Source organism: Bolinopsis microptera, chromosome 9, assembly GCF_026151205.1.
Source record: "Bolinopsis microptera isolate Bmic1 chromosome 9, MBARI_Bmic_1.0, whole genome shotgun sequence".
In the NCBI taxonomy this organism is placed as follows: domain Eukaryota; kingdom Metazoa; phylum Ctenophora; class Tentaculata; order Lobata; family Bolinopsidae; genus Bolinopsis; species Bolinopsis microptera.
Genome location: NC_087080.1, coordinates 2,991,804 through 3,016,003, shown reverse-complemented (window position 1 = coordinate 3,016,003; position 24,200 = coordinate 2,991,804). Strand labels below are relative to the sequence as shown.

The window sequence follows — 24,200 nt, the reverse complement described above, 5'->3', positions numbered from 1 at the left end:
TGTGATGTTGAATGACCTTTTCGGAACCCAAACTGGCTATCGTGCAGTATTCCCTGACTTGAGAGAAAACCATAAAGCCGTGAGTAGATAACCTTTTCAAAAATTTTACCAAAAATTGGGAGAGTAGAAATTGGACGATAATTTTGTAAGTGTTCTTCGTTATCTTTTTTGTAGATGGGGCTAATTTTACCTATCTTAAGGATGTGTGAGGCCTTTTTAATAACACTGATGGGGAAATCACTAGCTTTGCCATTTTGTAGCTCGGAAATGATATGAGATATTTCACCCTCAGTGCAGTCTGTTAAGTACATCGAATTTGGGTTAGTTTTTGGTAAAAATTCAACAAATGAAGGCAGTGGCTCAATTTTCATTTCCCCATCAACTTGTTCATTCAATTTCGACGCTATTGAGGCAAAGTACTCATTAAATTTGTTAGCTATGAGTCTCCGTTCTGTGATACGTACTCCGTCAACACAGAATTGAGGCTTTATGGTTTTTTTGCATTTTCCTCTTAACTCATTGATAACTTCCCAAGTCTTTTTACTGTCTCCTTGATGACCCATAATCTTAGTACAGTAATATTTCTTTTTTTGCCTTTTTATTACACCTTTAAGACAGCGACGATAGTTTGAAAATTTTGTGTGAAGATCAATATTTCCACCTGGACTAAATTCTTTTGACTTTTTCGAGGCTATCCAGTCATCATACAGCTCCTCTTTAGTTGAAATAGCTTCTGAAATTCCATCTGTCATCCAAGGATTGTTAATTGGATTTCTTTTGGAGACTTTGGGTTTTTCTAATTTGCAGTTAGAGTCAATTGTATGTGTGAAGATGTCAAAGAAGCTTTCAAAGTTGGTACTGTTTGCCAGGATATCTTCTTTGGATTCAAGGTCTGTAATTAAAGTATCAACATTTTTCTTGGAGAAACTGTAGTGCTGGAGTAGCTTTTGATCGGAAGAATTTTCGTTCATAGGCATGCAAAAGTTGAACATGGCTATGATTGGTTTGTGGTGGGAATTCATGTCATCAATTACCCCAGACATCGTGACGTGTTCAATGTCATCGGTGAGTATGTTGTCTATACAGGAACATTGTTGAATGTTTGTGGAATGAGTTGGTAATGAGATGAGCGGAAAGAATCCCAATGAAAGAAACAAATTTTCAAATTTTTGAGTTGTGGGATTTGTTCTCTTTAGAAGGTCAAAGTTGTAGTCTCCCAAAATTATAGATTTTATGTCTTTGGGGAAGAGTGACTTCAGGTGTGTCAACTCATTGAGAAACTCTTTCGAATCCCCATTGGGTGATCTATAAACCACGCCAACATTAACTTTTTCACTCCCTTTATTGACAGTAACAAAGAGTGATTCAAGGTTTTTAGTTGTACTGATAAGCTTGTCGCGTGTGTAGTGAATCAAGAAATAAAATTGTAATTATTTTTCTTTTTAAAACAATGTGAATTTCATTAATATATTATTTATTTTATTATAAATGGAATGGAATTTAGAATTTGTTTCACTACAAAAGATTGTTCCTCTATTGCAGTATACAATTATTCTCCTCGTTCAAGTATCAATTTGCTGTGTAAATACAATTCTAATTCTAATTCTAATAATTGTAATCAATAAAACATATATATTAATTATTTATCACAATTTTCGGAGTTAAAAGTTGTGGTAAATCAGGATATAATATAGTTGATAAATTATAAGTTTATTCAATTCGTTTAGCTGACAATCAGGACATTGTAATATAGTTTGTATAATATCCATCTGGGAAGCACAGTTTCAGTATCATTGGTGTAAAAGCAGGACCATTGTAACCATGAATACTGTTGTCAGCACTATAGGTTTCATAACACTTCCCTTGTTGCATAAATCTTTATCACATGTATCCCATCCCCAAGATTTGCATTCTTTTACATCCGATTCGAAGTAAAAAGTTTCTGTGCACACTTCGGCTGGAGGAAAATAATATAGATTAAGCATATTTGATGGATTTATAATGGAGATATTTTTATTTATATTTCTTTAAAGAGCATAATGGAGATATGTAGTTGTGTGTTTTTCAAAGGTAAACCCAGAGTTATTAACACTACTCACTTTTGCCAGATCCACATCCCACATATACATTTGTAACTGTTTCCTCTTGACTTTTTGGTGTGCCAGTTAATTCATAGCATTCCTGTTTCTGGCCCTGTGCATTTTTCCATTACAACTTCTGTACTTGTATAATGTATTATATTACACAGTAATGGGAGAAGTTTTGTCCTTAATTCCATGCAACAAACAGGTTAGAGTAAACACCCTATCAAAACAGTTAAGATAAATCAAAATGTTCATTATATAGTAGTTTAGGTCCCTCCAGTAACATTATGCAGATCATGCACGTATAATATAATTAAGTCATGTCATAATCAGACATTCATCATCTCAACCCATTAGCAGATTTAGCTCAATTCTCCATCTTGTATTTATAATTTACTAGAAACCCAATATTCGAAATCTTTAAAAAATCATTTATGTTTAGCTCTAAGCTTTGTACTGTAGAAAGTATGGATTTTACTTGACAATGTTGTAAAAAGTATTATTTAGGAAATCTGAATACAACGTTGTAAGTACGGGTATCGGCCTTACAAAATGACAGGCCACATAGACCATGCTGTAGCTTAGGTTCCCTATACATTGAACCCTATTCCTTTTACTGTATGAAAGAAAAAGCATTAATTAACACTTCCCAAGGAATGATAATGACATAGAATCTATATTTCTTACATAAATATGGACGTTTTTGCTGTTCAGTCATTGCCCCGCCTAACTGTTACCCAGAATGGAGACCAAAGTTTAGAATTTAACCCCAGAAAACCAGTTACTACCATGACTTATGTCAATCAAAGACTACTCTGGTCAAATAAAAAAACTGATTTAGTGACTTTGGTAGAAGAAATGACAAAAAAATGACCTAGCCTCACAAAATGACAGTGTTATGCCTCACAAAATGACAGTTTTATTTTATGATACAAAGATGGCATATTTATATTGGATGCCCCTTGCCTAATTATTGGTATTCTTAAACCCAGTAAGCTTATGATGAGCCTAAATGTGTTTGTTTGATCATCAATTTTGATCAAAATGCCTCACAAAATGACACTGAAAAGCCTTACAAAATGACAATGTTTCAGATTGAATTACTTTCATCATCTAAAATGGATCAGAAACAGTCAATACAAGAAGGAGTTAAAAATAATCATAATCTGACAGTTAACAATCAAGTAGCATTAAGGGGGCAGGGGGGGGGGTCTTTACGAAATTTCTCTCGAAATTGATTTTATAGTTGTTTCTGATAGAGGGGAGTGATATCTACCAGATGTTTTTGGTCCCATGAAAAAATTTTGTTCCTAGCCGAAACTATTTCCGGTCAAAGGTCAGCGCTCATGTGTAATTGTATTGCGCGAGCAATTTTCAATCGCGCGCCCTGAAAATCGAGTCTAAAAATCTATCTTCTCCTACATTTTTTGAGCAATCACCTTGAAACTTTCAAGATATGTTCTAAGGACCATTTAGAAACTTCTGGTCTCTCAGAATTTTAAAATAGGCCTGAGAAAAGTTTTTATTCGATTTTGAAAATCTTGGACCTGAAAAAATCGTCAAAAAACGAGGTCCAAGATTTTCAAAATCGAATAAAAACTTTTCTAAGGCCTATTTTAAAATTCTGAGAGACCAGAAGTTTCTAAATGGTCCTTAGAACATATCCTGAAAGTTTCAAGATGATTGCTCAAAAAATGTAGGAGAAGATAGATTTTTAGACTCGATTTTCAGGGCGCGCGATTGAAAATCGCTTGCGCAATACAATTACACATGAGCGCTGACCTTTGACCGGCAATAATTTCGGCTAGGAACAAATTTTTTCCATGGGACCAAAAACATCTGGTAAATATCACTCCCCTCTATCAGAAACAACTATAAAATCAATTTCGAGAGAAATTTCATAAAGACCCCCCCCTGCCCCCTTAAAAGAGTGCAGTTCTGATATCAAAACTTTGATTTCAAACTCTTTGATTTCAAACTCTGATTTCAAAACTCAACGAAATAAAGCTTCTATTTTGTGAAAGCAGAGAGTAATAACAACTCCTAAAACATGTCAAACGTTAACTAAACACTGAAAAGTGATCTATCCAGTCATAGAAAATATCAAATATAACCAAATACTGTGTTCAAGTATGAAAACAAAAAATGATTTTTACGCCTCACAAAATGACATTTTTATAATTTTTTCAAAGTATAAAAAATGTTCCTTTTTTAATATATTCTAGTAAAAACAGAACTGGTATAATATAAACAACATATATATCTAACAGTAAGACACGTGAAAGAATAATGAAACTTTTTCCCAAATCGGATTTGAAGTGATGCCGTTTTGGGTTGTCATTTTGTAAGGCACTATCTCACGCGAAATTGCCCAACTTTTTTTAATCATCTTTTTTCCTGTAAAAGCTATTCTAATCTTCAATCTATTATATTTATCTAACTGTCCTAGGTGAAATCAAATTTCTATAGGCTGCTGTTAAAAAATGACAGCCGTGACGAAATTGTCATTTTGTAAGGCATGTTTTTTTGGAAGATTTCAAAGATGACAATTTTTATCGCAAAATTTACGGTTTTTCAATCAAATCAACCTCCGGGAAGAAAAATATACCTGTTGAACTACCTATCTGGATAATAAAACATGAACAAAACTCATTTTTGTGCATTTCAGAGCCATCTCCTTTTTCGTGTCATTTTGTAAGGCCGATACCCGTATTCAAATTTCCTAAACAATACTTTTTATTTTAAGTATTCAGATTTCATAAACAATACTTTTTACTTTAAGTATTCAGATTTCCTAAACAATACTTTTTAATACTGCATCAAAAAATATCAGTCACAACCAAAGTTATGAATAGTAATAATCTTGAGCTTAAATGTGAGCTAGTCATGACGTATCATAAAGCATGGCAACACGCATTGCTAATCTGTAGCTGTGGTTGCTCGCGCACATGCAATTTTTGCTTAGTAAAGACACGGTAAAACTTTGCTAAAATTACGCCATTATTCTAATGTTTATTTTACCTCACTTCCGACATCAATTATAAAAAATCTAAAGCCTAAATCAAAATTCTAACAATGCTATATCTTATTCCTGTCCTTTTTCTACAACCCTGCTAAAAATCACGATGTTTCAACTCCATTTGCTAGAGTGCTAGCTCATGTCCCCATTGCCGGGGGGGGGGGGGGGGGGATTTCAAGTTTAAAATATAGTAAAGAAATCCTAATTATTTGTCATTCTAAACCAACCAGACTCTTCCAAACTTCCTATTAATCTTAAAAACAGAAGGTTTACCTTTGTGGTATTGCACTCAATCTTTCCACACTCTTTGATCAGTTTACCATCGTCACTAGACAAAATATTGATAGTTCCATGGCCCTTGATCTTTTGTTTGATACAATCATAACATGTAAATTTGTCTGAAGTTATTTTTTCTTCAGTCTTTCCTGAAATGACAAATCATAAACATGGATCACTCAGCTCTATATTTTAGTTAAAAAGTTAAATTTAAATATTATGGTTCAAATGCATTCCTTCATAATTGTCAGAATATCTTTTTAATATGATTGTTCAAATTGAGATAATATGCTAATTACATCTAGGGAATGTTAAAATTGATAAGGTTTTTTTTTAATTTTTTTGAAAGAGGCTGGACCTGGTAGCCTACTTAAGGATAACATGAAGATGCTTTGCCTGCCTCTAGGTGTAGCATTCCTAGAACTTTTTACTTACCCAAATAGAAAAGGCTTAATGATGAAAGCAGTAGAAGAAGCAAAATCACTCTATCTGCCGCTGCCATACTTCACAACTTTAAATAACGGTCTAAACCACGTGATTTGAAACAACCCACAAAGAAATGGAGAACCTTATAGCACACTGTTGAGAAGAGAGTTGTGTGTCTAATTCAGTGAGGGAACGTACCGGTAGAGAAATATGATAGCTATTAGATCGAAAACAGGTGGCAAACAGCCCGGTAGGTCTCTATAGCAATGCCGCTATTTTATTTCATATTCTGTTGTTTTGATCAGATTAGGGCTAATGACTAAATTTTGTGGTGGCTGAAGTTTTGTTGGACAGTTATTGTTGAGCTCGATCCTCGAGGTGTGAGTTTTTAACTTGTACTATTGTAATAAGTATTTTCATTATTAGTGAGTCATATATAAACCAATATATATAATGGGCATGAACATGGTATATATACAGGGTGGCCCATAAGTGACTACCCACACGCAACCTCTTAATAACTCACGTAATTCGTCTCCAAATTGCACCAAAATTTCAGAGATTATAGATATGGGTCAAACTTAGATTTCCTGAAAGTTTCGTAAGCCACGCCCAATTACAGTGGGCGTGGCGTGACACTCCCTCTTTTTCACTATTGTCTTCATAAAATGAGAACGCTTTAAGCTAAGAACTCAAAATTTTTTGCACACATTTGGCTTGATAATTGAAAACTTTTCCAAAAGTTTCAAGTTCATTGATTAAAATATGGCTGAGTTATGACCATTTTAAAATCCATCGGATATGTGATCCGAGCACTCAGTCAGTGATATTTGCACTCAATTAGTGATCTCGTCACCCAATCTGATCAAGAGTAAGGCGTTAGCGTGTATTAATGAGGTTCATTAGGCTTTGATTGGATACCGATGATGTCTTTTCTAGAAAGGAAAACACAAATTTTTAGGATAAATCAATAAATGAAATCAACTAATAAAAATTCCCACACAAAAACAATTCAATAATTTCAATTAAGATGTTCAAGGAATGTGTTGGCGAAATCTATCCTCGATTGGAAATCACGGTCCAAAAGTTTGTGTTTCTTTGTGATTCGGTAGGCCCGGTTAGAAAGGTCTTGCTTTAGGATTCGCTGAAGGGTTGTTCTGCTGAGGTCTAAGGCAGGAGCTCGTTTCCGGGTGCCAATCTTAGGTGTGTCCATCACGTCACCAACAACCATCGTGATGTTTTCTACAGTCCTCGCAGTTCGTCTTCTGCCGACTCTTCGCCGATCGTGTGCAGAAAACGTAAACTTGATCTTGTGATGAATGTCAAAGCAGCTTTTCCGGCAAGGGGGTGGTCGGTTGAATTTCATCTGAAATTGTCGTTTAATCTGAGGGTAGAACTCCCCATTTTCTTTCTTCAGGTAGACGAACAATCGTTGTTCTGCAGTAAACCATTGAAAACTGAAATGGTGACACCACCATAAATTCGTGTGATAGCGTTTTAGGTGCTGTCAGCTGTATAGGCCGGCCCATAAGCAGGCTGCAACCAATCAAGCGGTGCATGTGAGCCAAACAGGCCATTAACCAAGTGACGAGATCACTGACTGAGTGCTCGGATCACGTATCCTATGAGTTTTGAAATGGTCATAACTTAGCCATATTTTAACCAATGAACTTGAAACTTTGGGAAAGGTTTTCAATTATCAAGCCAAATGTGTGCAAAAAATTTGGAGTTCTTAGCTTAAAGCGTTCTCATTTTATGAAGACAATAGTGAAAAAGAGGGAGTGTCACGCCACGCCCACTGTAATTGGGCGTGGCTTACGAAACTTTCAGGAAATCTAAGTTTGACCCATATCTATAATCTCTGAAATTTTGGTGCAATTTGGAGACGAATTACGTGAGTTATTAAGAGGTTGCGTGTGGGTAGTCACTTATGGGCCACCCTGTATCATAGCTATTAACAAAACAAATTATACATGAAAGCATTCAAAGGGTTCTAACCATAAAAATGTCTATTACAAATGTAGAGTCTGCTCAGCTCAGTATACTCAAAGTTGATAATAGTTAAAATTCGCTTCTTTTAAACTGGTGTTAAAAATAATGAAGGAAATAATCTAATATGAAAACAAGGCTGCAACAATTGTTAAAGCCATCAGAATCAGCATAGGTTGAAATGCACTGCCGCTGTTGCACAGATCTTTCTTGCAGATCTTCCATGTCCAATCAGACTTGCAAGTAGCCACGTTTAGGCCACCGACTTCAGTACAAGCTTCATCTGAAGGGAACAATGTTAAATGTAAACAATAAGATTACAGTATTAGTGTATCAAAGATTAATGCAAATCTACAAACATAGACAAATGGGCACAGTTGGAGTTTGACATAGATTAGAAAATAACTACAGTCCTGACCCTTAGTTGTTGTTCCACAGCTCATGTGTACACTAACACTTGTCTCCCCTTCCGATGATGCTGTTGTTGTAAGCGAGAAGCATTCATCGGTGTCCTGTCAAGATTTACATTGAAAATTAAAACACATCTCGTATATAAGATCAATAATAAGATCAAGAGTAAAACTTTAAAGCATTTCTATTTATAATCATATTTCTGGTACCAAGTTAAAAGTCAGGTCAAGTGTTGACTGGGAAATTTTCAAAATTGACTCACATCACTGCATTCCTTTTCTGCGCACTCGCTGGCCTGAGTTCCAGTGTTATATTCCATGTACGATGTTGTTGTTTTATCCGTTATCTGTTTTGTACAATGATAACAAGACAGTTTGCTCTCACCTGCAGAATGTTGTTTATATGTAGTATGTTTTTTCAATATTATTTATGATGAATAAAGACACCTTGTAATATCTACCCGAAATGTTTATTATTGTATCAGAGTGATATTGTGGCGTTTCTGAGGCAAATTTAAACTTGAATAGTGTACTAGCTTTTTACATATGCTCAATAAGTGGTCACGTGGAAAGTGTTTTATAGATATTAAACACTAAACAGCACGTCCAGTAAAACTTACCCATATAGAATAGGCAACATGCAGAGAGCAGAAGGGCAAATAGGAACGTTTGAGTATGCATGTCTAGGATGTATGAAAGTTTCTGAATATGATTAAAAATACTGATAAACGTCAGATTAGCCAATCTTTCTGTCTGTAGAATGTATGTACGACCGCCCACGTGCAAATTAGGTAAACAAATAAAATTGTATAGTAACCATGGTAACGGTATTGAACGTGCACGTTTAAAGATTGGCGAGCGACATTTTGATCGGTTTTTTGGTAATTACGTTGTGTTCAGTGCGAGCTACATTTAGATCGACTGTATCTTCGGTGGGGATGAATACTTTTTGATACGATTAAAACTGACTGCCAAAGAAATAGAAAACTACTAGCTTCATCCCTGTTACCACGGGCTTTCTAGTAAATTGATAAAATAAAGTTTTATAAAGCAGTAATATTTAAATGAATAAATATAAACGTAACAAATCTATGATAAAGAGTTTGTGGTTATCAGAATTATCATTATTATAACAGCAAAACTCCTTCTACAATTGTCAAGTTAATCAAGATGTCAACAAAGCTGGAAACGGTGATTGTTCTACATTATAAAAAGCGAGAGAACACAAATGTACTAGCAAAGAAACTACTATACAACTGCAACTGAGTTCAATAAACAGTACACAGCGCAGCAGGAAGCACATTAACCGAGCTCAGCACAATGTTGTAACTCATTACTCTACCATGATACACTATACCAGCACTGCTCTAACATAGTTAACATGATACACTATACCAGCACTGCTCTAACATAGTTAACTAAAGACCATGCTGTCTAGGGAGGTATAACAGGTGGTACAAGTGGTTTGGAATAACACGTTATATATTATAATTTAGAATTATAATTAGTTTCCACTGAATGATAATAGGTTGAATGTTGTTAAGTGTTAAAACAAACTTGTCTTATGTGCACTTTTCAAGTTCCGGGAGGTACTAAAAGTGTCGTTGGAAAATGAGTAGCTGACCAGGAGGAAAGTGATAAGTTGAATTTTCATCTGAATGTATTGCGGATAGAAATGTGTTGCGTGGTATTTTGTCAGCTAAGCATATAATCATTCTTGAAAATTCATGACCTGTTGAATAGTTGGCAGGGATGTTCTGAAAACAGAAAAGGAATTATACAAATAATTGTATATATCCCAAATTGCTAAAACCATCAAAATCAGCAAAAATATCTTAAATACAAGGTGCTCAGTGCTGAGAATATATAACGCTATGGTAGCACCCGGGCTGTGGCCTGTGTCAACACCCAAACCACCTACTGCAGACATTGCATGTATTCTGGCGATTTGCGCACTGTATACCGACATACACTGTACATCGATTAACGATTTAGTGGTTTCGATTATATACAGTGTGATAACCATTTTGATTAACATGTATTTTAAACTTTGTAGTCGGCAATTCTTGTTATTTTCCATAATACTGGTTGTTATTATAAGCGGGATATAAATATTTCATTTCATGTTTACTTTATTTTTACTTACATATCAACTATTCTGACCTGAATTACGACAATTGGTCTCTACAGTATCACTAACCCTCCCTAATTTGTAGCCAAAGTTCTCTAATCTAAATATGGGTGAAGCAGCACTTCCCGCCGGAGCAAACCCCAACTTCAACAACGTCACTATCCGTGGTCAGTATTTCGTGGTAACTTTCCCTTGGTTTATGTATATCCCAAGATAAAGACCCTAGCTATAATACATACCAATCAAATAATTTCTGTTGATTGGGTATTGAAAATAAATGAAAATAATAATCCTTAATTTTGTTGTTAATATTTCAACCTTGACAGGCCGAAGAAATGTCGTATTCGCTACCTACGGGTTGTACATTGGAGCGTTTGCTCTCTACAAGTTCAAGTATGGCAAAAAGGACGCTAAATAATTTGAATATCTTCAACGATACACAATCCTGCAGCTCATCATTTGGATTATTCTCACGCATTTCTAAATTTCCTAAGATTTGAGGATTGAGTCTCAGTGTTTTCTCGATATATTGAGGACTTCTGCTTAAAATGTACTGGACTTAATATATTGATTAAATGCTGTTATTTTGTAGCAGCTGTTTGTCCCATTTATATTTAGTTCCGAGTTATTATTAAGTTATTGTCACGATATTACTATGAAGTTATAATGAGGTACATTTGTGTTTAATTGTTTACTGTCTCTTCTTTGAACTAAATCATGTAAATTGCGTATTGTAAAGAGCAGACATACTATACAATTCTACTAATCTTTGGAAGGTATTTAAATTTATTTGATTTATTTATTTAGATTAAATGGTTAAGAAAACGATCTCTAAAGTACCTGATCAAAAAATGCCTGCAGCTCCACCATTCGAATTGCGTTACAAGACTGCATTGTTGAAATAGTGCACAAATCATCTCAAGTAAATTATCCATAGTACTGTAGTTTAAAAGCTGAAATGAAAAATTTAGAAATTGTGAAGTTTAAAAGAATATTCGCGAGCCTGAAAATGACGGCGATCGCGACCGCCAAATCATAATTTGCTGTAAAAAGGTGTTCTGTCATAGATTAACTGAATGCGAGAATCACGCGCGCGCGTACGTACGTACGTACGATTAATTTAATCACTACTGTCACGTGACTTTTTCAACCCGTTCTCTAGCTGCATGGTCCTGAACGACTATACTATTCGAAACCCTAACCCTCTAATCTGATTCCAATCCTTAACAAAAGCATATGCTGAAACCCTAACGATAAATTAGGCTAACTTCCTTATACGGTCATATCACGTGATCGAGACAGTTTTTTTGTAGATCGACTGTAGAGTGATTTAGCACGCTCGTCAATTATTTTGTAAGTTCTGGAAAATTGAATTGGACAATTTTTAATTCCTAATTAGTCATTATCTGGTTTATATTATGGTTTTTAGGAATTTTTAAGTGGGGCTAATCTCAGTCTTATTTTAAATCAGCGTTTTTGAAACGACAGAAAGAAGATATGGTCCGCTCCAATTCAATTTCACGATTGAAGAAGAAATAGTCGTGGAGGAAATAGTTCATAAAGAGGATTTAATTAATTGGGGAATATCACTAGTTGACGTTAGTTAAAACACATCGCCTTGAGTTTTCATCTTAGAAGTCTTATATTAGATTTATTAGATTTATGATGGGCATAATGACAGCTTGTCATTCCGCCGAATCTTTATTCTATGTTTATGAACATGATAGCCTGAGGTCCCCAGGTAAGGGCAAGACTGAAGACGCGCGCCGAGTTCAGAGTTGAACTTGTCCATGTCGACGGTATTGGAATTACCTGGGGACCCCGGGCTATTATGTATAAAGATTCGGCGGAATGACAGGCTGAGCGCCGCCAAGTAATATTAGAACAAATCTTTTACGAGTATCCTGTATCACCCGCTCACATATCAATCGCGTTAAGTGATCGATTACATTTATATTGTTCGTTAAAGCTATAATTTGAGAGCGTATAAATTCCTATACACTATAATTATATTTATAAATATTATTTTCATGCAGAATGTAGCTAGGAACAGTTAGAGCAGCAACATTGAATATAAGTAAATCTTCCTTTTTTTATTTGAGTGCATAAGCGCGATGATATTGATTATTGTTGTGACGCGGTAAAGGTGGTTTATGGTTAGCATAATTTTCATTTTAATGGTCCCATTTACCTGGGGACCCCAGGCTATTATTATTATTAGGCGGAATGACAGGCTGAGCGCAGCCCAGTAATGGTCCCATTTATAATATATGTCTCTAATTATCCTCCAGGTGGCTGTCCTTGTTGTTGTCGTCTATCGTAGAAACAGGATGCATGCTACGTTACCGTCCAGTACTTGTTGAAGAAACAACTATTGCTTCATTGCTTGTCAAATCAAAAGTTAGATCAGGCAGTTTCTAAGATTTTCTTATCATATCAGAGTAGAGGAATCTAGTCATGACGATGCATGTTATACTTATGGAATATGGCAAGAGGTTGACGGATGTTACTCGTCTAAATTTCTTCGAAGTAGCGCGCGCCGCTTTCTTCTCGACGGCACGAGCTACGAAGTAGCGCGCGCCGGGCCAGATCATTAACAATGGTCAAGGCAAGAGGTAAAACTAAAGTATCAAGAGTGAACAGCCAATTTAATAATTTAGAAGGCCAATTTGTATCGGAAGCGCGGACGCATAGAAAATCACCACAGTTTCGAACTTTACCCAGCTTGCTATATAGTCTCAAGTTAAGAAGCGAGCATGAGAGTTGAGACTTTCAACTCTCATGCTCGCTTCTCTCAAGTAGGAAGCTTGAAAAGAGCACCGCGCACAGGGACTGGCATGCCAGGTAATCTCGAACTTAACTGCAGTACAAAATGAGTGTTACCACTCTTCTGATCATCAAAATCTAATTTCAGTGCAGATTATGTACTGGGCTGATTAGAATAATCCATGATGATGAACTAGCTAATCGAATTTTAGGCGCTAAAAATGACCAAAACCCATAATTGAGTAGGGTGGACCGCTGCCAGTGTCTTTCCACTTTCGTTCCCAAACAAAAGTAAATGATATTAAGTCGGTCTCTTTTCCCATTCATTCACGGCTTACAAATTGTAATAAGTTTCGATTAATTACATTAATCACATGCCTTAAAAATCTCTTTGGGTTGTTTTCGGGTTGATACCTTAACCTAGTATGTAGTATTTCTTACTGGGAGTGGGCCGCGCTCAGCCTGTCATTCCGCCTAAACATGATAGCCTGAGGTCCCCAGGTAAAGTATTTCATTTTCGGGATAAGGGCGCTAGTTAGTGTAATATTAGCTGATGTTAACTGAATCGTTATTGCCGAGTACAGCTGCCTTTAACGGGTGATACTCGTAAAATATCTGTTCCATATATTAGACCGTCGACGAGTCCAACTCGGCGCGCGTCCTGGTAGATTATAAACCTACAAAGCTGCCTTCGGGTAGTTCTTCTTAATATATTACAATTGTAAATGAATGGGAAAAGCGACCGACCGATTTCATTCTCGGTATCAATATCATTTTGCATTTGCGGACGGTCGTCCAATTATGGGTTTTGTTCAAATGTTATATTCCATTTACAAAAAAATGATTCGATTATAAAATTATTAAATCTACTGAAAAATCATTCACCAAATTTTTAATGACTAAGCAAAATTTAACTTAACATTGTTTAACTTGAGTTCTGATGTGCTGGAAAATAATCTACTGCAATTATTTCTGAAAGACAATTGAATTCTAATATAGGTATAGTTCTTCAAAATAGGGACAAGAAATGTTGACTTCGTCACATAATTTTTGTGACAATGTTAAGATTGTTAGATTGACCTAATCTAATATATTTCAGACCAAGCAATGTTAATTGGGGAGCTACAGTTAACTAAGTTTTAAAAATGTGACATTTTCAACATTAAAGTGCCTAACAACAATAAATTTTATTTCTGAGCAGTGCATATGGGAGTATCAGTAAAGCAGTAATTAGTATGGGTCACATAGTTAATGTTCAGAACTTCTGAACGTGCTAGGTTAATAGATGCCAAAATTAAGCCACTATCGTCGAAAACGCTATTATTTGTGTTTCATAATATCCTCAAACTCAAAAGAACGTGTCCATATACAAATTAAAACTGTTTTGATCGAGACAGATGTTAAAAGTTATTCCCACGTGGTGGTGGCCTCATCTTTACCTGTTGTCTCCTTTTCTCCTAGTCTTCTTTACTGGATTCTATATCTTCACGCTCCTCTACCTCCCTAGCTGCGTTAGATATAACAATATCATTGTTACCTCCCTGTTCGTCAACTGAAATTTTAGATATTTTAGTCATCAGAACAGTATTCATTGAAAAGATTTGTGATTTGGTGGCCAAATTCTGAATTTTTCCGCATAAGTTTAGGAAACTTAATCCTTGTCATGTCCACCTGTAGGTTAGTAGGTTCCACCAGGATCTCGAATTTATAACGTTCATTTAAGTATAGTAGTATAGTGACATTCGAAAACCACGAACTTTCATTATCGAACTTTAGTACGTAAATCGTCCGATAGTTAGTGAGAAGAGGAGCAATTGGTTTACAATAGCTCAAAGCTATCAAGATAAGCCCGAAGTGATTCGACTTCGAATGAAATCTACTGGAAATCCATTCATCACGGCCGTGAATCAAAATAGGATTTCTATCGTGGGAATAGCTCAGTGCGAACATTGTCATTGAGAGATAGGGCTATAAAGCTGTCACAGAAATTTACTAGCTGAGTTGTGCAGGATTTTCTACTCATAAACCCATGTTGACGTGGATCAATAAGATCATAATCACGTGACCTCAGACCCAATCAATTGGGTTCTGGCCTGGTTACCCCCCTGTCACCCGATCTTGAGGTGACGTACGACACCTCGTTGACCCGATCAATGTCTGGAAGCCTGCACATTTTCACATGCCAAATTCACAAGATTCTTAAAGAGTTGTGCGAGATGACGATACATAGAGGCCGCAGAATCATGAGGACTACCAGATCCTGGTGGAACCTAAGCAATCCATGATATCACGACAGGCCCTACGGTGGTCGGTTGGGGTCCGGGACCCCCTCAAAAGTTTGGTCACAGGTCCTAGTTTGTTGGTCAACTGCTATATCAGAATCAAGTTTCACAAAAATTTCAGGCTGAACTCCCCCCCAACCCCCCCCCCCCCCTAATAGATTAAAAGTTATTATAGGTTAATAGGTTTAAATTTTGTTATTGATATTGGTCATAGATCACAAATTTTAAAAACGGATTCTGAAGACGGATAAAAATGGTTAAGATTAACAGTTTAATATCAAGAATGCAAAGAACTGAGACTGAAAGCTTAATTCTTAAACTGCACCTACCATTTTGGTTTTGGATTTGAGTGGTATGGGGACATCTCTCGACTACAAAAGATAGTAGGAGTGTTGACAAGGCTGCCAGTAGAGCAGCAGTGCCCGGTATTACTGACATCGTGTACCTACAGGGATGCAGTGGTTACTAAACTCTTGAAGAATTCGAGGAACTTAACCGGTACATTATTTGATATCTAGATACCTGTAGTATTGAGCTCCATTAGTCGAGCAGGGTCCCAAATCAGGATTACACTTTTCTGGATGAAAGTGTTGTATCAGAGCTATTAGTATACCATTGGACAGTTTATCCACCAGGGACATTGATCCGTACACAAATGCTGCTGTGTCCTGGTGAAAGTCACGTGATCATAGGAACAGGTATACTTTCTATGAATTCAGATGTAAATAACTGTTGTTGTTTGAAGAACGACATGAAAATGGCTTCGAAATTTTTCTTCACCTTTTACTCAGGTTTAATAATACTGTATATTTTTTGTAGATAGGGAAGACGAGGCCTTAAGCCCCTGAAGGGAATTTGAGGCCCTATGCTCGCCAAGTGTAAGAATTTTAAGAGTTGCCAAAGTTGCTTAAGGGGGCATACACCAAAAATGTCCAGCCTAAATGACCTCATAGGAAGTTAAGTGACCATCTAGCGCACCGTTTCCACAAAAAACAATTTAAAAAAATAAAAAACTTTTTCTGTAATTCAAATTGAGCATTTCCAATTCCTGGTTAATATAAAGTGCATTTTTCGGGAAAGCACAATTTGTTTTGTTGAAAGGCTATAAGTCAATAATTTCTTGTGATATGGAGCTGAAATGTTGCACGAAGTTTATTCATATCTTTTTCAAGATGTGTGTAAAATTTTGATATCGTATCAGAATAGGCTGCGTTTTTATTAATTGTTTAAAGTCAAAAGTTTCAGTCATTTTACTTTTGAACAGTAAAATTACAAGATGTTATGAAGCTTAATATTCTTTACATTATACATATTTCAGCTGGATCCTCGGTGGTAAGGTATTATTAAATCCTTAAATACTGTTGACCGTGCGTTTTTGGACTGAAGTGAAGACTGAAAGTGAGGCATTGCTTTAAAACTTTATTATTGTGGGTAATGTTAATAAGAGGTCTCACCGTGTGACCACCGATAAGATCTGCTGTCATACTGAGAGATAAGATCAACATGATACTGCATCCCACCCCAATACACGCTGTCGCTCCGTAAGTTGGGTTAGGATCATCCTTCGACTGAAACCAGTTTACAGTTTAATCCAATGAAACAGACATCTGATGACGACTGACGTATCAGTTCTTATAAATCCCATCAACTAAGTCACTGCCGTCTGAGTTTATTGGCTTTAATGACAGGTTGAACACATTAACAACTCACCTGGAAATAGAACCAGAAAGAACTGCCCACCACAAGAGTAGCTCCACAAATATAAGCCACTCTTTTTCCTGACAACTTTGTCAGGGGTCGTGTCAAGAAACTCCCGATCACACTACAAATAAGCATTACTAAAGGGAAGTAAGCTATACTTTCTTTATTGAGGGATAAGGTGGAGATGAGGTAAAGAGGGAGATAAACTTGGGGTACGTTAATTGCTATCCGAGTAAACATGTACATCAGTCCGACCTGAGGATACAGCTCTTGATACCATTCGGTAGTGGTGATCGAACATTTAATAATAATAATGTGGCAGACCCTGGTCATTAGAAACACCCTTAAAAGTTCGTTTTTTGACCAAAAAAATTAAAACTTCTGGAATTTCATTTTTGTTTTAGTTACGCATTTGATGGTGGCAAGAGATTATTATTAATCTCAGGGAATAGTGATCGTGTAACCATGATAACCTCTCCTATTCCAATGACCATAGTGCGTGATGAAGAATCACATCCTTTTCGAGGTGCTACTATTAAGCATTGTAATCTGTCCTGGGTGACTCCAGTTTAAACAGATGACGTGCAACAAAACACTATGGATCTAGACAGGCAAAGGTCGATAAAAAACCGGGTGCGAGATGCTGGCAACTTCTCCTCTCTAAACATTTGCTGCAGAAACATCACAAAGTAACAACAAGAAACGGTGTGTGGCTCCCTCTGCAAGGACGGATGATACCAGTATGAAGGTGGCGGGGCAAAGCCTAAGGGACCCCCGTGGCCAGATGAGTGTTGGGAGAACACGTCATTGTAGCAGATTTATTTCTCCACAGATCACCCATGTGGACTCTGACTCTAATAAGAAACAGCCAGCGAATTATTCTAAAACAGGTCTTACATTTGGGACATGGAATGTATTATCTCTGACAAGTAGTTCAAGTCAGTTGTTCCAGCTATCAGAGAATATCTCTGAGTATAAGTTGGACTTGCTGGGTATAACTGAGACCCATATGCCTGGTACAGGATCAGAGCTACTGGATAATGGCTCCTTACTTATTTATTCAGGGAGGACGGACGGTATAAGAAGGCGAGGTGTCGGTCTTACCCTTTCAAAGAGGACTAAAAATTCATTAATTTCCTATCTACCAATATCTGACCGTTTGTTGAGTGCAAGGCTGCATAGTCAACACCTGAACATCTCTGTTGTTGTGGCATATGCGCCAACTGAGGGGGCTTCAGATAATGATAAGGATGAATTCTACCAACAGTTGTCAAGTGCATTCGATGAGCTACCCCGACATGATTTAAAATTACTGCTCGGTGATCTTAATGCTAAGGTCACATCGGACTGCAGTTCTATGTCAGGTGTCATTGGTGGACACTCGCTTCACAGCTCATCAAATGACAATGGTACCCGATTGTTGGACTTTTGCATTGCCCACCAACTTACCATCGGTGGCACTATGTTTCAGCAAAAGGATATACATAAAGGTACGTGGAGATCGCCTAATGGTCGTACTGTAAACCAAATAGACCACATCTGTATCAGTAAGAAGTTTGGAGGCTCTTTACTAAATGTAAAAGTTTGTAGGGGGGCTGACATTGGGTCTGATCACTATTTGGTAAGAGCACGACTGAGAATGAAGCTTATGTCAGTGAAAAAGAAGCAGGAACGTAAGCTTGAGATTCCTGCTATTGAGCATCTGCGTGATCATTCACTTGTTTCCGAATACAATATTGTTCTGAGAAACAAATTTGACTGTTTGGAACCTGAGGTTGACCTGGAATCAATGTGGGACAACTTCAAGACAACTGTCCAACAAGTTTCCATGGAAATTCTTGGGCAAAGACCTCGAAAAAAGAAGGACAGGCACCAATCTCAGAAGACAAAAGAATTATTGAAGAACCGTAAGGAATTTAAGCGTAAAGACCCTAATTCGAACGCTAACAGGTCAGAGTATTCTAGATTGAATAAGCTCTTTAAAAAAGATAGCAAGGTGGACGATAACAACTGGGCACGTAGAATGGCCAATGACTTGGAAGAAGCTGCGAGAAAAGGTCAGCAACGTGAGGTATGGCAGAAGATCAATGTCATATCTGGAAAGAAGAAGAAGCAGTCAACTGCAGTTAGAGACGTATCTGGCCAGTTGATTGCCGACCCACATGCCCAGAAAGAAAGGTGGAAAGAGCATTTCTCTAGGCTATTGAACCCTCCCCCGCAAGAGGCCAATATTTCTGACCTAGACAACATCCCTCCGCAACCCAGTTTTGACGACCTTTCCGATTCGGATGAAGCTCCTACAAGAAACGAGATTGTTGATGCCCTCAAAAAACTCAAGAATCACAAAAGTCCAGGAGTGGATGGTATCACCAACGAGCAACTTAAGTATGGACAGGATGGGTTGGTCGATCAACTAGTTGTGTTGTTCAAGAAAGTGTGGGAAGATGAGAAGATTCCTGAGGATTGGTCCAAAGGTGTTATCATCATCGTTGGAAAGAAAGGTGACACCTCTCATTGCGCTAACAACAGAGGCATTACATTAAGATCCACAGCCTCGAAGCTCCTGCAAATGATACTCCTGCGGAGACTTAGCAATGGCATGGAAAAATTCCTCCGGGAGAATCAAAGTGGTTTTAGACAGAATCGCTCATGTATTGACCAGGTTTATTCACTCCGCTGTATTATACACCAATGCATTGAGTATAATATCCCTCTGTATATTAATTTTGTTGATTTCAAAGCAGCTTTTGATTCGATTGACAGGCAGTTCATTTGGAGAAGTATGCAGCACTACGGCTTACCTGACAAGTACATTAGAATTATGAAGGCGTTCTTCACTCACACAGTTAGTGCTGTTAGGGTCAATGGAGAGGTTACAGGTTGGTTTGATGTCAACTCGGGTACTGGGCAAGGTGATATACAGGGACCACCAGTATTCAACTTTTGTTTGAATTTTTCGGCATACCTTATGGAACTAAACAAGGTCATTAGCAAGGGGGCTTTATTACAGCTGCCAGCCCCCGGGGTAGAAGAGAAACATCTCTTGGACACTGATTACGCTGATGACATGGCCATGTTAGATAACTCAAAAGAGGGGCTGCAGGAAACCACTGACCTTCTCTGCAAATACAGTGCCTATGCGGGTCTGAAGATTAATGCTGGAAAAACACAGAGCATGGTTGTCAGCAAAAGTGCATCGCAGAGGCCGTATTCTAAAGACGACACTATGGACATCAATGTGGAAGGTCTCCCAATACAGCAGGTCAGCAATTTCACTTACTTGGGTGCAATCATCAGTGCAAATGGAACAATTGACAAAGAACTATCAGCTCGAATTCAAAAGGCCTCTGGGGCATTCTATCAGCTTAGCAGTATATGGTACAGTCGCAGCATCAAGACTCCAACAAAAATCAGGATTTACAAAGCGGCTGTTCTCACTATACTGCTCTATGGAAGTGAGGTATGGAATACCACACAGACGCAGATGAAAAGATTTGAGGTGTTCCATCATAGATGTCTGAGGAGAATCCTGAAAATCAAATGGTTTTATCATGTATCTAATGCTGATGTACTTAAGCGGGCTAACATCGCCCCTGTTGATACTTTCGTACGAGCAGCTAGACTCCGATGGTTTGGCCATGTGGTGAGGATGCCAGAAGAAAGAATACCAAACTATCTTCTGCACTGGATCCCAAAGCATGGTAAAAGGTCAAGAGGTAGACCTAGGAAAAACTGGTTGTCATGTGTCCGGGAGGATGCAGCAATCTTCACAGGTGTCGATAACATCACGATAGAAGATGCAGAACAACAAGCTACAGACAGGGTTCACTGGAGAGGTCTAATACACCGGAGAAAGGAGTTACTATGTGGTGCAGGCCACTCCAACGACTAGGAGGAGACCTTTCCAAGTACAAGTAAGTAAGTACGCATTTGATTTTTAGTATGCTATAGAAAATCAATACGGCTTTAAAATGAGATGTCCGGCGACCTCCTAGCTCACTCACGAGACTCAGGAGGAGTGATTGAACTAATCGATTAAACACGTTTAAACTTTTATTGCATGCTTGGAAGCTGTCATTAGAAAAAAAAAAGTAAAATGACTCGTTAGCCTCAATTTGCCCTCGACTAAATACTTCAAAAGTTTTATTAATCGAAACTCAATTAGTTGAACTAAAGACATGTGAAATATCATTTCCCTATCTTAAAAGTTCTTCCTGTGACAATCTTTTAAAGTTAAATTGGGAAAAACGTGGTCCATCTCGTGCGAACTTTCCTAATGCAACCGGGGTCAGCATCTGTTTCATGCTTGTATGATCATATAATAATAATAACAATAGATAAATTGAACTTTTATATTCCACTGGGGTTAAAGCACAGCACTTCGATCTTGTAGTGGTCACCTTCACCCTAGCACCTACGAACATTTGAACAAGAAGAAGATCAAGATCAGAGAGTTAATGCACCCTCAATCAATTTTCGCGATCGTCAGGCTTCAATCGAGATTTTTCATTCGCCTGAACTCTATACTTCTATATAATCGCAAAGCAGTATTGATTATAATCATTTCATAATCAGCTTACCAGATAGAATCGCTTCAATTTCATCCAATTTGTTATTGTAAACTGTTTTTGTTCGGTTTCAATTTTTACGTCCGTGAGGCCAAGTTCGATTTGATCCCCGGCTAGTTCTTCAGACTTTTCCAGCTCGACACATTCACTCGACTCACTAACCACGACGTGAAAGACGAAAGAAAATAGTAAACCCACTCCGATCACTATTATGCTTAGGTACTGAGAATAAATAATGGTTAAGAAAAATTGTATATCAAGAATTTAAAAATCTAAGATTTTCTTTAAATTCCATTTCATTGTATTTTTAATGGAGGATAAAACCGACAGAGTGGATGAAAAGTGAATTGACGAACAAAAATTAACAAACCGAAAAAACTCTTTCATCTCCAGGACCCAAAGCATCCACCTTAGATCCAGCTAAGTGAAGTAGAAGCCCCATTAGTAGATACACTACTATTCCACAAACGAATGTAAGACATGAGCTGCAGTTAAAAACCGGTAAGGTAATGGCATGAAACATACACTAAAGATCGTTCGAAAATAACTACTAACTAGTGGGCTAAAATGATCGGTTAGGTTAGTCGCTTTAAAGCATCAAGCTATATTAGAGTATTAGGTAATAATAAATCTAACTTTGACTTGACAAGATGTATGCTGTACTGGAATATGTACACTAACCGGATGGAATTGAGGAACACAATTTTTTTCTTACAAACTGTTAGTACAGGAATTAGGGACAAGTGTGAGATCTGTGTGCTCGCCCACCCGATTTGGAACAGAACTATGAAGGCTCTGTGGAGGTACAAAATAATATTATTGATGTATTCTTTTAGTTAAATGGTCAAACTTAGATTTAATTTTAATGGATCTGAATTATCTTTTAGCAGAAAGGGATAAGGTCAATATTTAACATCACCCGTAATAGAGCTGTTGTATCTGGGAGGAGCTGTCTTCGAAACCAAAGCATTTGTGGAACATGAAAGCGAAGGATATGATAACAGCAAAGGTTCCTAGAGCGTGCCACGTCTTACGTTTTCCATATCTTTTAATACCGAACTTATCCATAGTAATACCAACCAAGGGCGTGACCAATCCGTCTGCAACCTGATGAAAATCAATTCCATAGATTAAGGGATGTTCACAAAAACTATAGATTTTACATCAATTGAAGTAGCTGTCCGCAAATTCCAATCATCAAAGAATATTTACGATCAACATTATTTATGATAATGTTCTGGAACCGAAATGGAATTGTTATGAGCTGACATTAGAAGTACCTGTCCAACGAGCATGAGAATCCCAGCAAAACTTTCCGATTGTTGCTTGACTTCCGTCTGATAGATTATAAGATATGTGAACCAGCATGCTGAGCAGAGATCGTTCAAAATGTGACCAGCTGAATATCTAGGGTGAAACATTGAGAATTTGAAAATATGGCCACAGTTTAAGAGGTGATTATTCAAGAACGCCAAGATTGGAGGACGGAGATTTGATCGTATATCCACGACTCTGAAGAATATCAATCGTATATTTAGCATATCTTGAAATACTCACCCAAACGTTTGAGTGGCTGTAATTTGTTTCCTTGTGTAGGAAACAGTTCTTCTCAGCTGCTTCGGGGATGATGGGGCTGGGAGTGCATCTCGTGGGGCCATGAGTTTAACTACATACAATCAACTGAATAACGATGTTAAAAAATGTGAAAAAGCAGTAGGGATCAACATGGTTCTAATGAGTAAACTGGTTGGCATATTTTTTTAAATACTGGCAAAGAAGGGTGGTGTACTGGTTTCTAGAACTGTTAAATGTTAGAATTTAAACGATTAACAATTTAGTCTGTCATTTTTTTTTAATCTTAAACTTTTCAAACAATACATAATTATACAGAATTGAATGCTTCTAAATAAACCCAGTTATAAAAGGAGAAAACCGATATAGCCCTAAATTCCATTATCCCAGTATGAAACCCAAATTATGTATTGAAAGAGGGGTAACCAAAACACAGTAGTGTGCAGTAAGAAATACCACACCCGCAATAACATTGGGCCCTAGCAACAAATTAATTAATGTAAGCAGTCACCATCTGCTCCAGATTCGTAGATTATTTGTATCAATTTAAGGTACGAACAACGAAAACAAGAGTAATAACGATGGTTACAAGATATTAAACTATAAAACAATACAATGAATAATTCGACAAACTCCTGCTTTAACTCCTAGTTCACCAGACTTATATTGCCCAAAATCGCCCACCGATCTAATGATCTTATCCTACCATAACATATCACATCATGAAATACAATCACTATACACATACTATAGCCAGACATACTATTATATATAAAGTCGGCCGTCAATACTTGTCTATATTCACGCTGAAACTCCTAGCTTAAATCCGCCATGACCCATGCCATTATGTCTACTATCAATCCCTCTCTAGGCCAACCAGAACTCAACCAGAGTTACAGGTTCCGACCACCAACTATCCTTCGATAGGACAAACCACCAGTTCAGGCTCCCTTACAGTCCGGCATCAATGACGCTC

The 24,200-nt window shown here is 37.2% G+C and overlaps 2 protein-coding genes and 1 long non-coding RNA gene across 3 annotated transcripts; 1 reads left to right on the top strand and 2 right to left on the bottom strand.

Moving 5' to 3' along the window:
- Window positions 1-7,780: 7,780 nt before the first annotated feature.
- LOC134821238 (uncharacterized) lies at window positions 7,781-9,003 on the bottom strand. The gene is made up of 4 exons (XM_063831937.1): window positions 8,825-9,003; window positions 8,468-8,589; window positions 8,213-8,306; window positions 7,781-8,077 (listed from the first exon to the last, which is right to left on the bottom strand). The coding sequence occupies exons 1-4, from the start codon at window positions 8,883-8,885 to the stop codon at window positions 7,917-7,919; spliced, it is 438 nt and encodes a 145-aa protein (XP_063688007.1). The 5' UTR covers window positions 8,886-9,003; the 3' UTR covers window positions 7,781-7,916.
- Window positions 9,004-10,418: 1,415 nt separating this feature from the next.
- Window positions 10,419-11,009, top strand: LOC134821252 (uncharacterized). The gene is made up of 2 exons (XR_010160999.1): window positions 10,419-10,502; window positions 10,662-11,009. It is a non-coding gene; the product is annotated as an uncharacterized LOC134821252 (long non-coding RNA).
- Window positions 11,010-14,558: 3,549 nt separating this feature from the next.
- On the bottom strand, window positions 14,559-23,310 carry LOC134821074 (major facilitator superfamily domain-containing protein 12-like). The gene is made up of 10 exons (XM_063831742.1): window positions 23,210-23,310; window positions 22,933-23,059; window positions 22,572-22,759; window positions 22,334-22,447; window positions 22,023-22,137; window positions 17,094-17,339; window positions 16,838-16,951; window positions 15,906-16,051; window positions 15,713-15,828; window positions 14,559-14,653 (listed from the first exon to the last, which is right to left on the bottom strand). The coding sequence occupies exons 1-10, from the start codon at window positions 23,308-23,310 to the stop codon at window positions 14,559-14,561; spliced, it is 1,362 nt and encodes a 453-aa protein (XP_063687812.1).
- Between the last annotated feature and the right edge of the window lie 890 nt (window positions 23,311-24,200).

What these genes read in the sequence shown, in the direction of transcription:
- LOC134821238 (XM_063831937.1), bottom strand. Translation starts at nt 8,885, where the DNA reads ATGCATACTCAAACGTTCCTATTTGCCCTTCTGCTCTCTGCATGTTGC. An exon ending in ATGTTGCCTATTCTATATGG is followed by an intron (nt 8,590 to 8,824) that starts GTAAGTTTTACT and finishes AACATTCTGCAG; the next exon opens with GTGAGAGCAAACTGTCTTGT. An exon ending in CAGAAAAGGAATGCAGTGAT is followed by an intron (nt 8,307 to 8,467) that starts GTGAGTCAATTT and finishes AAATCTTGACAG; the next exon opens with GACACCGATGAATGCTTCTC.
- LOC134821074 (XM_063831742.1), bottom strand. Translation starts at nt 23,310, where the DNA reads ATGGCCCCACGAGATGCACTCCCAGCCCCATCATCCCCGAAGCAGCTG. An exon ending in CTTTCTGGTTCTATTTCCAG is followed by an intron (nt 16,952 to 17,093) that starts GTGAGTTGTTAA and finishes AACTGGTTTCAG; the next exon opens with TCGAAGGATGATCCTAACCC. An exon ending in TCAAATCCAAAACCAAAATG is followed by an intron (nt 14,654 to 15,712) that starts GTAGGTGCAGTT and finishes CTAAAATTTCAG; the next exon opens with TTGACGAACAGGGAGGTAAC.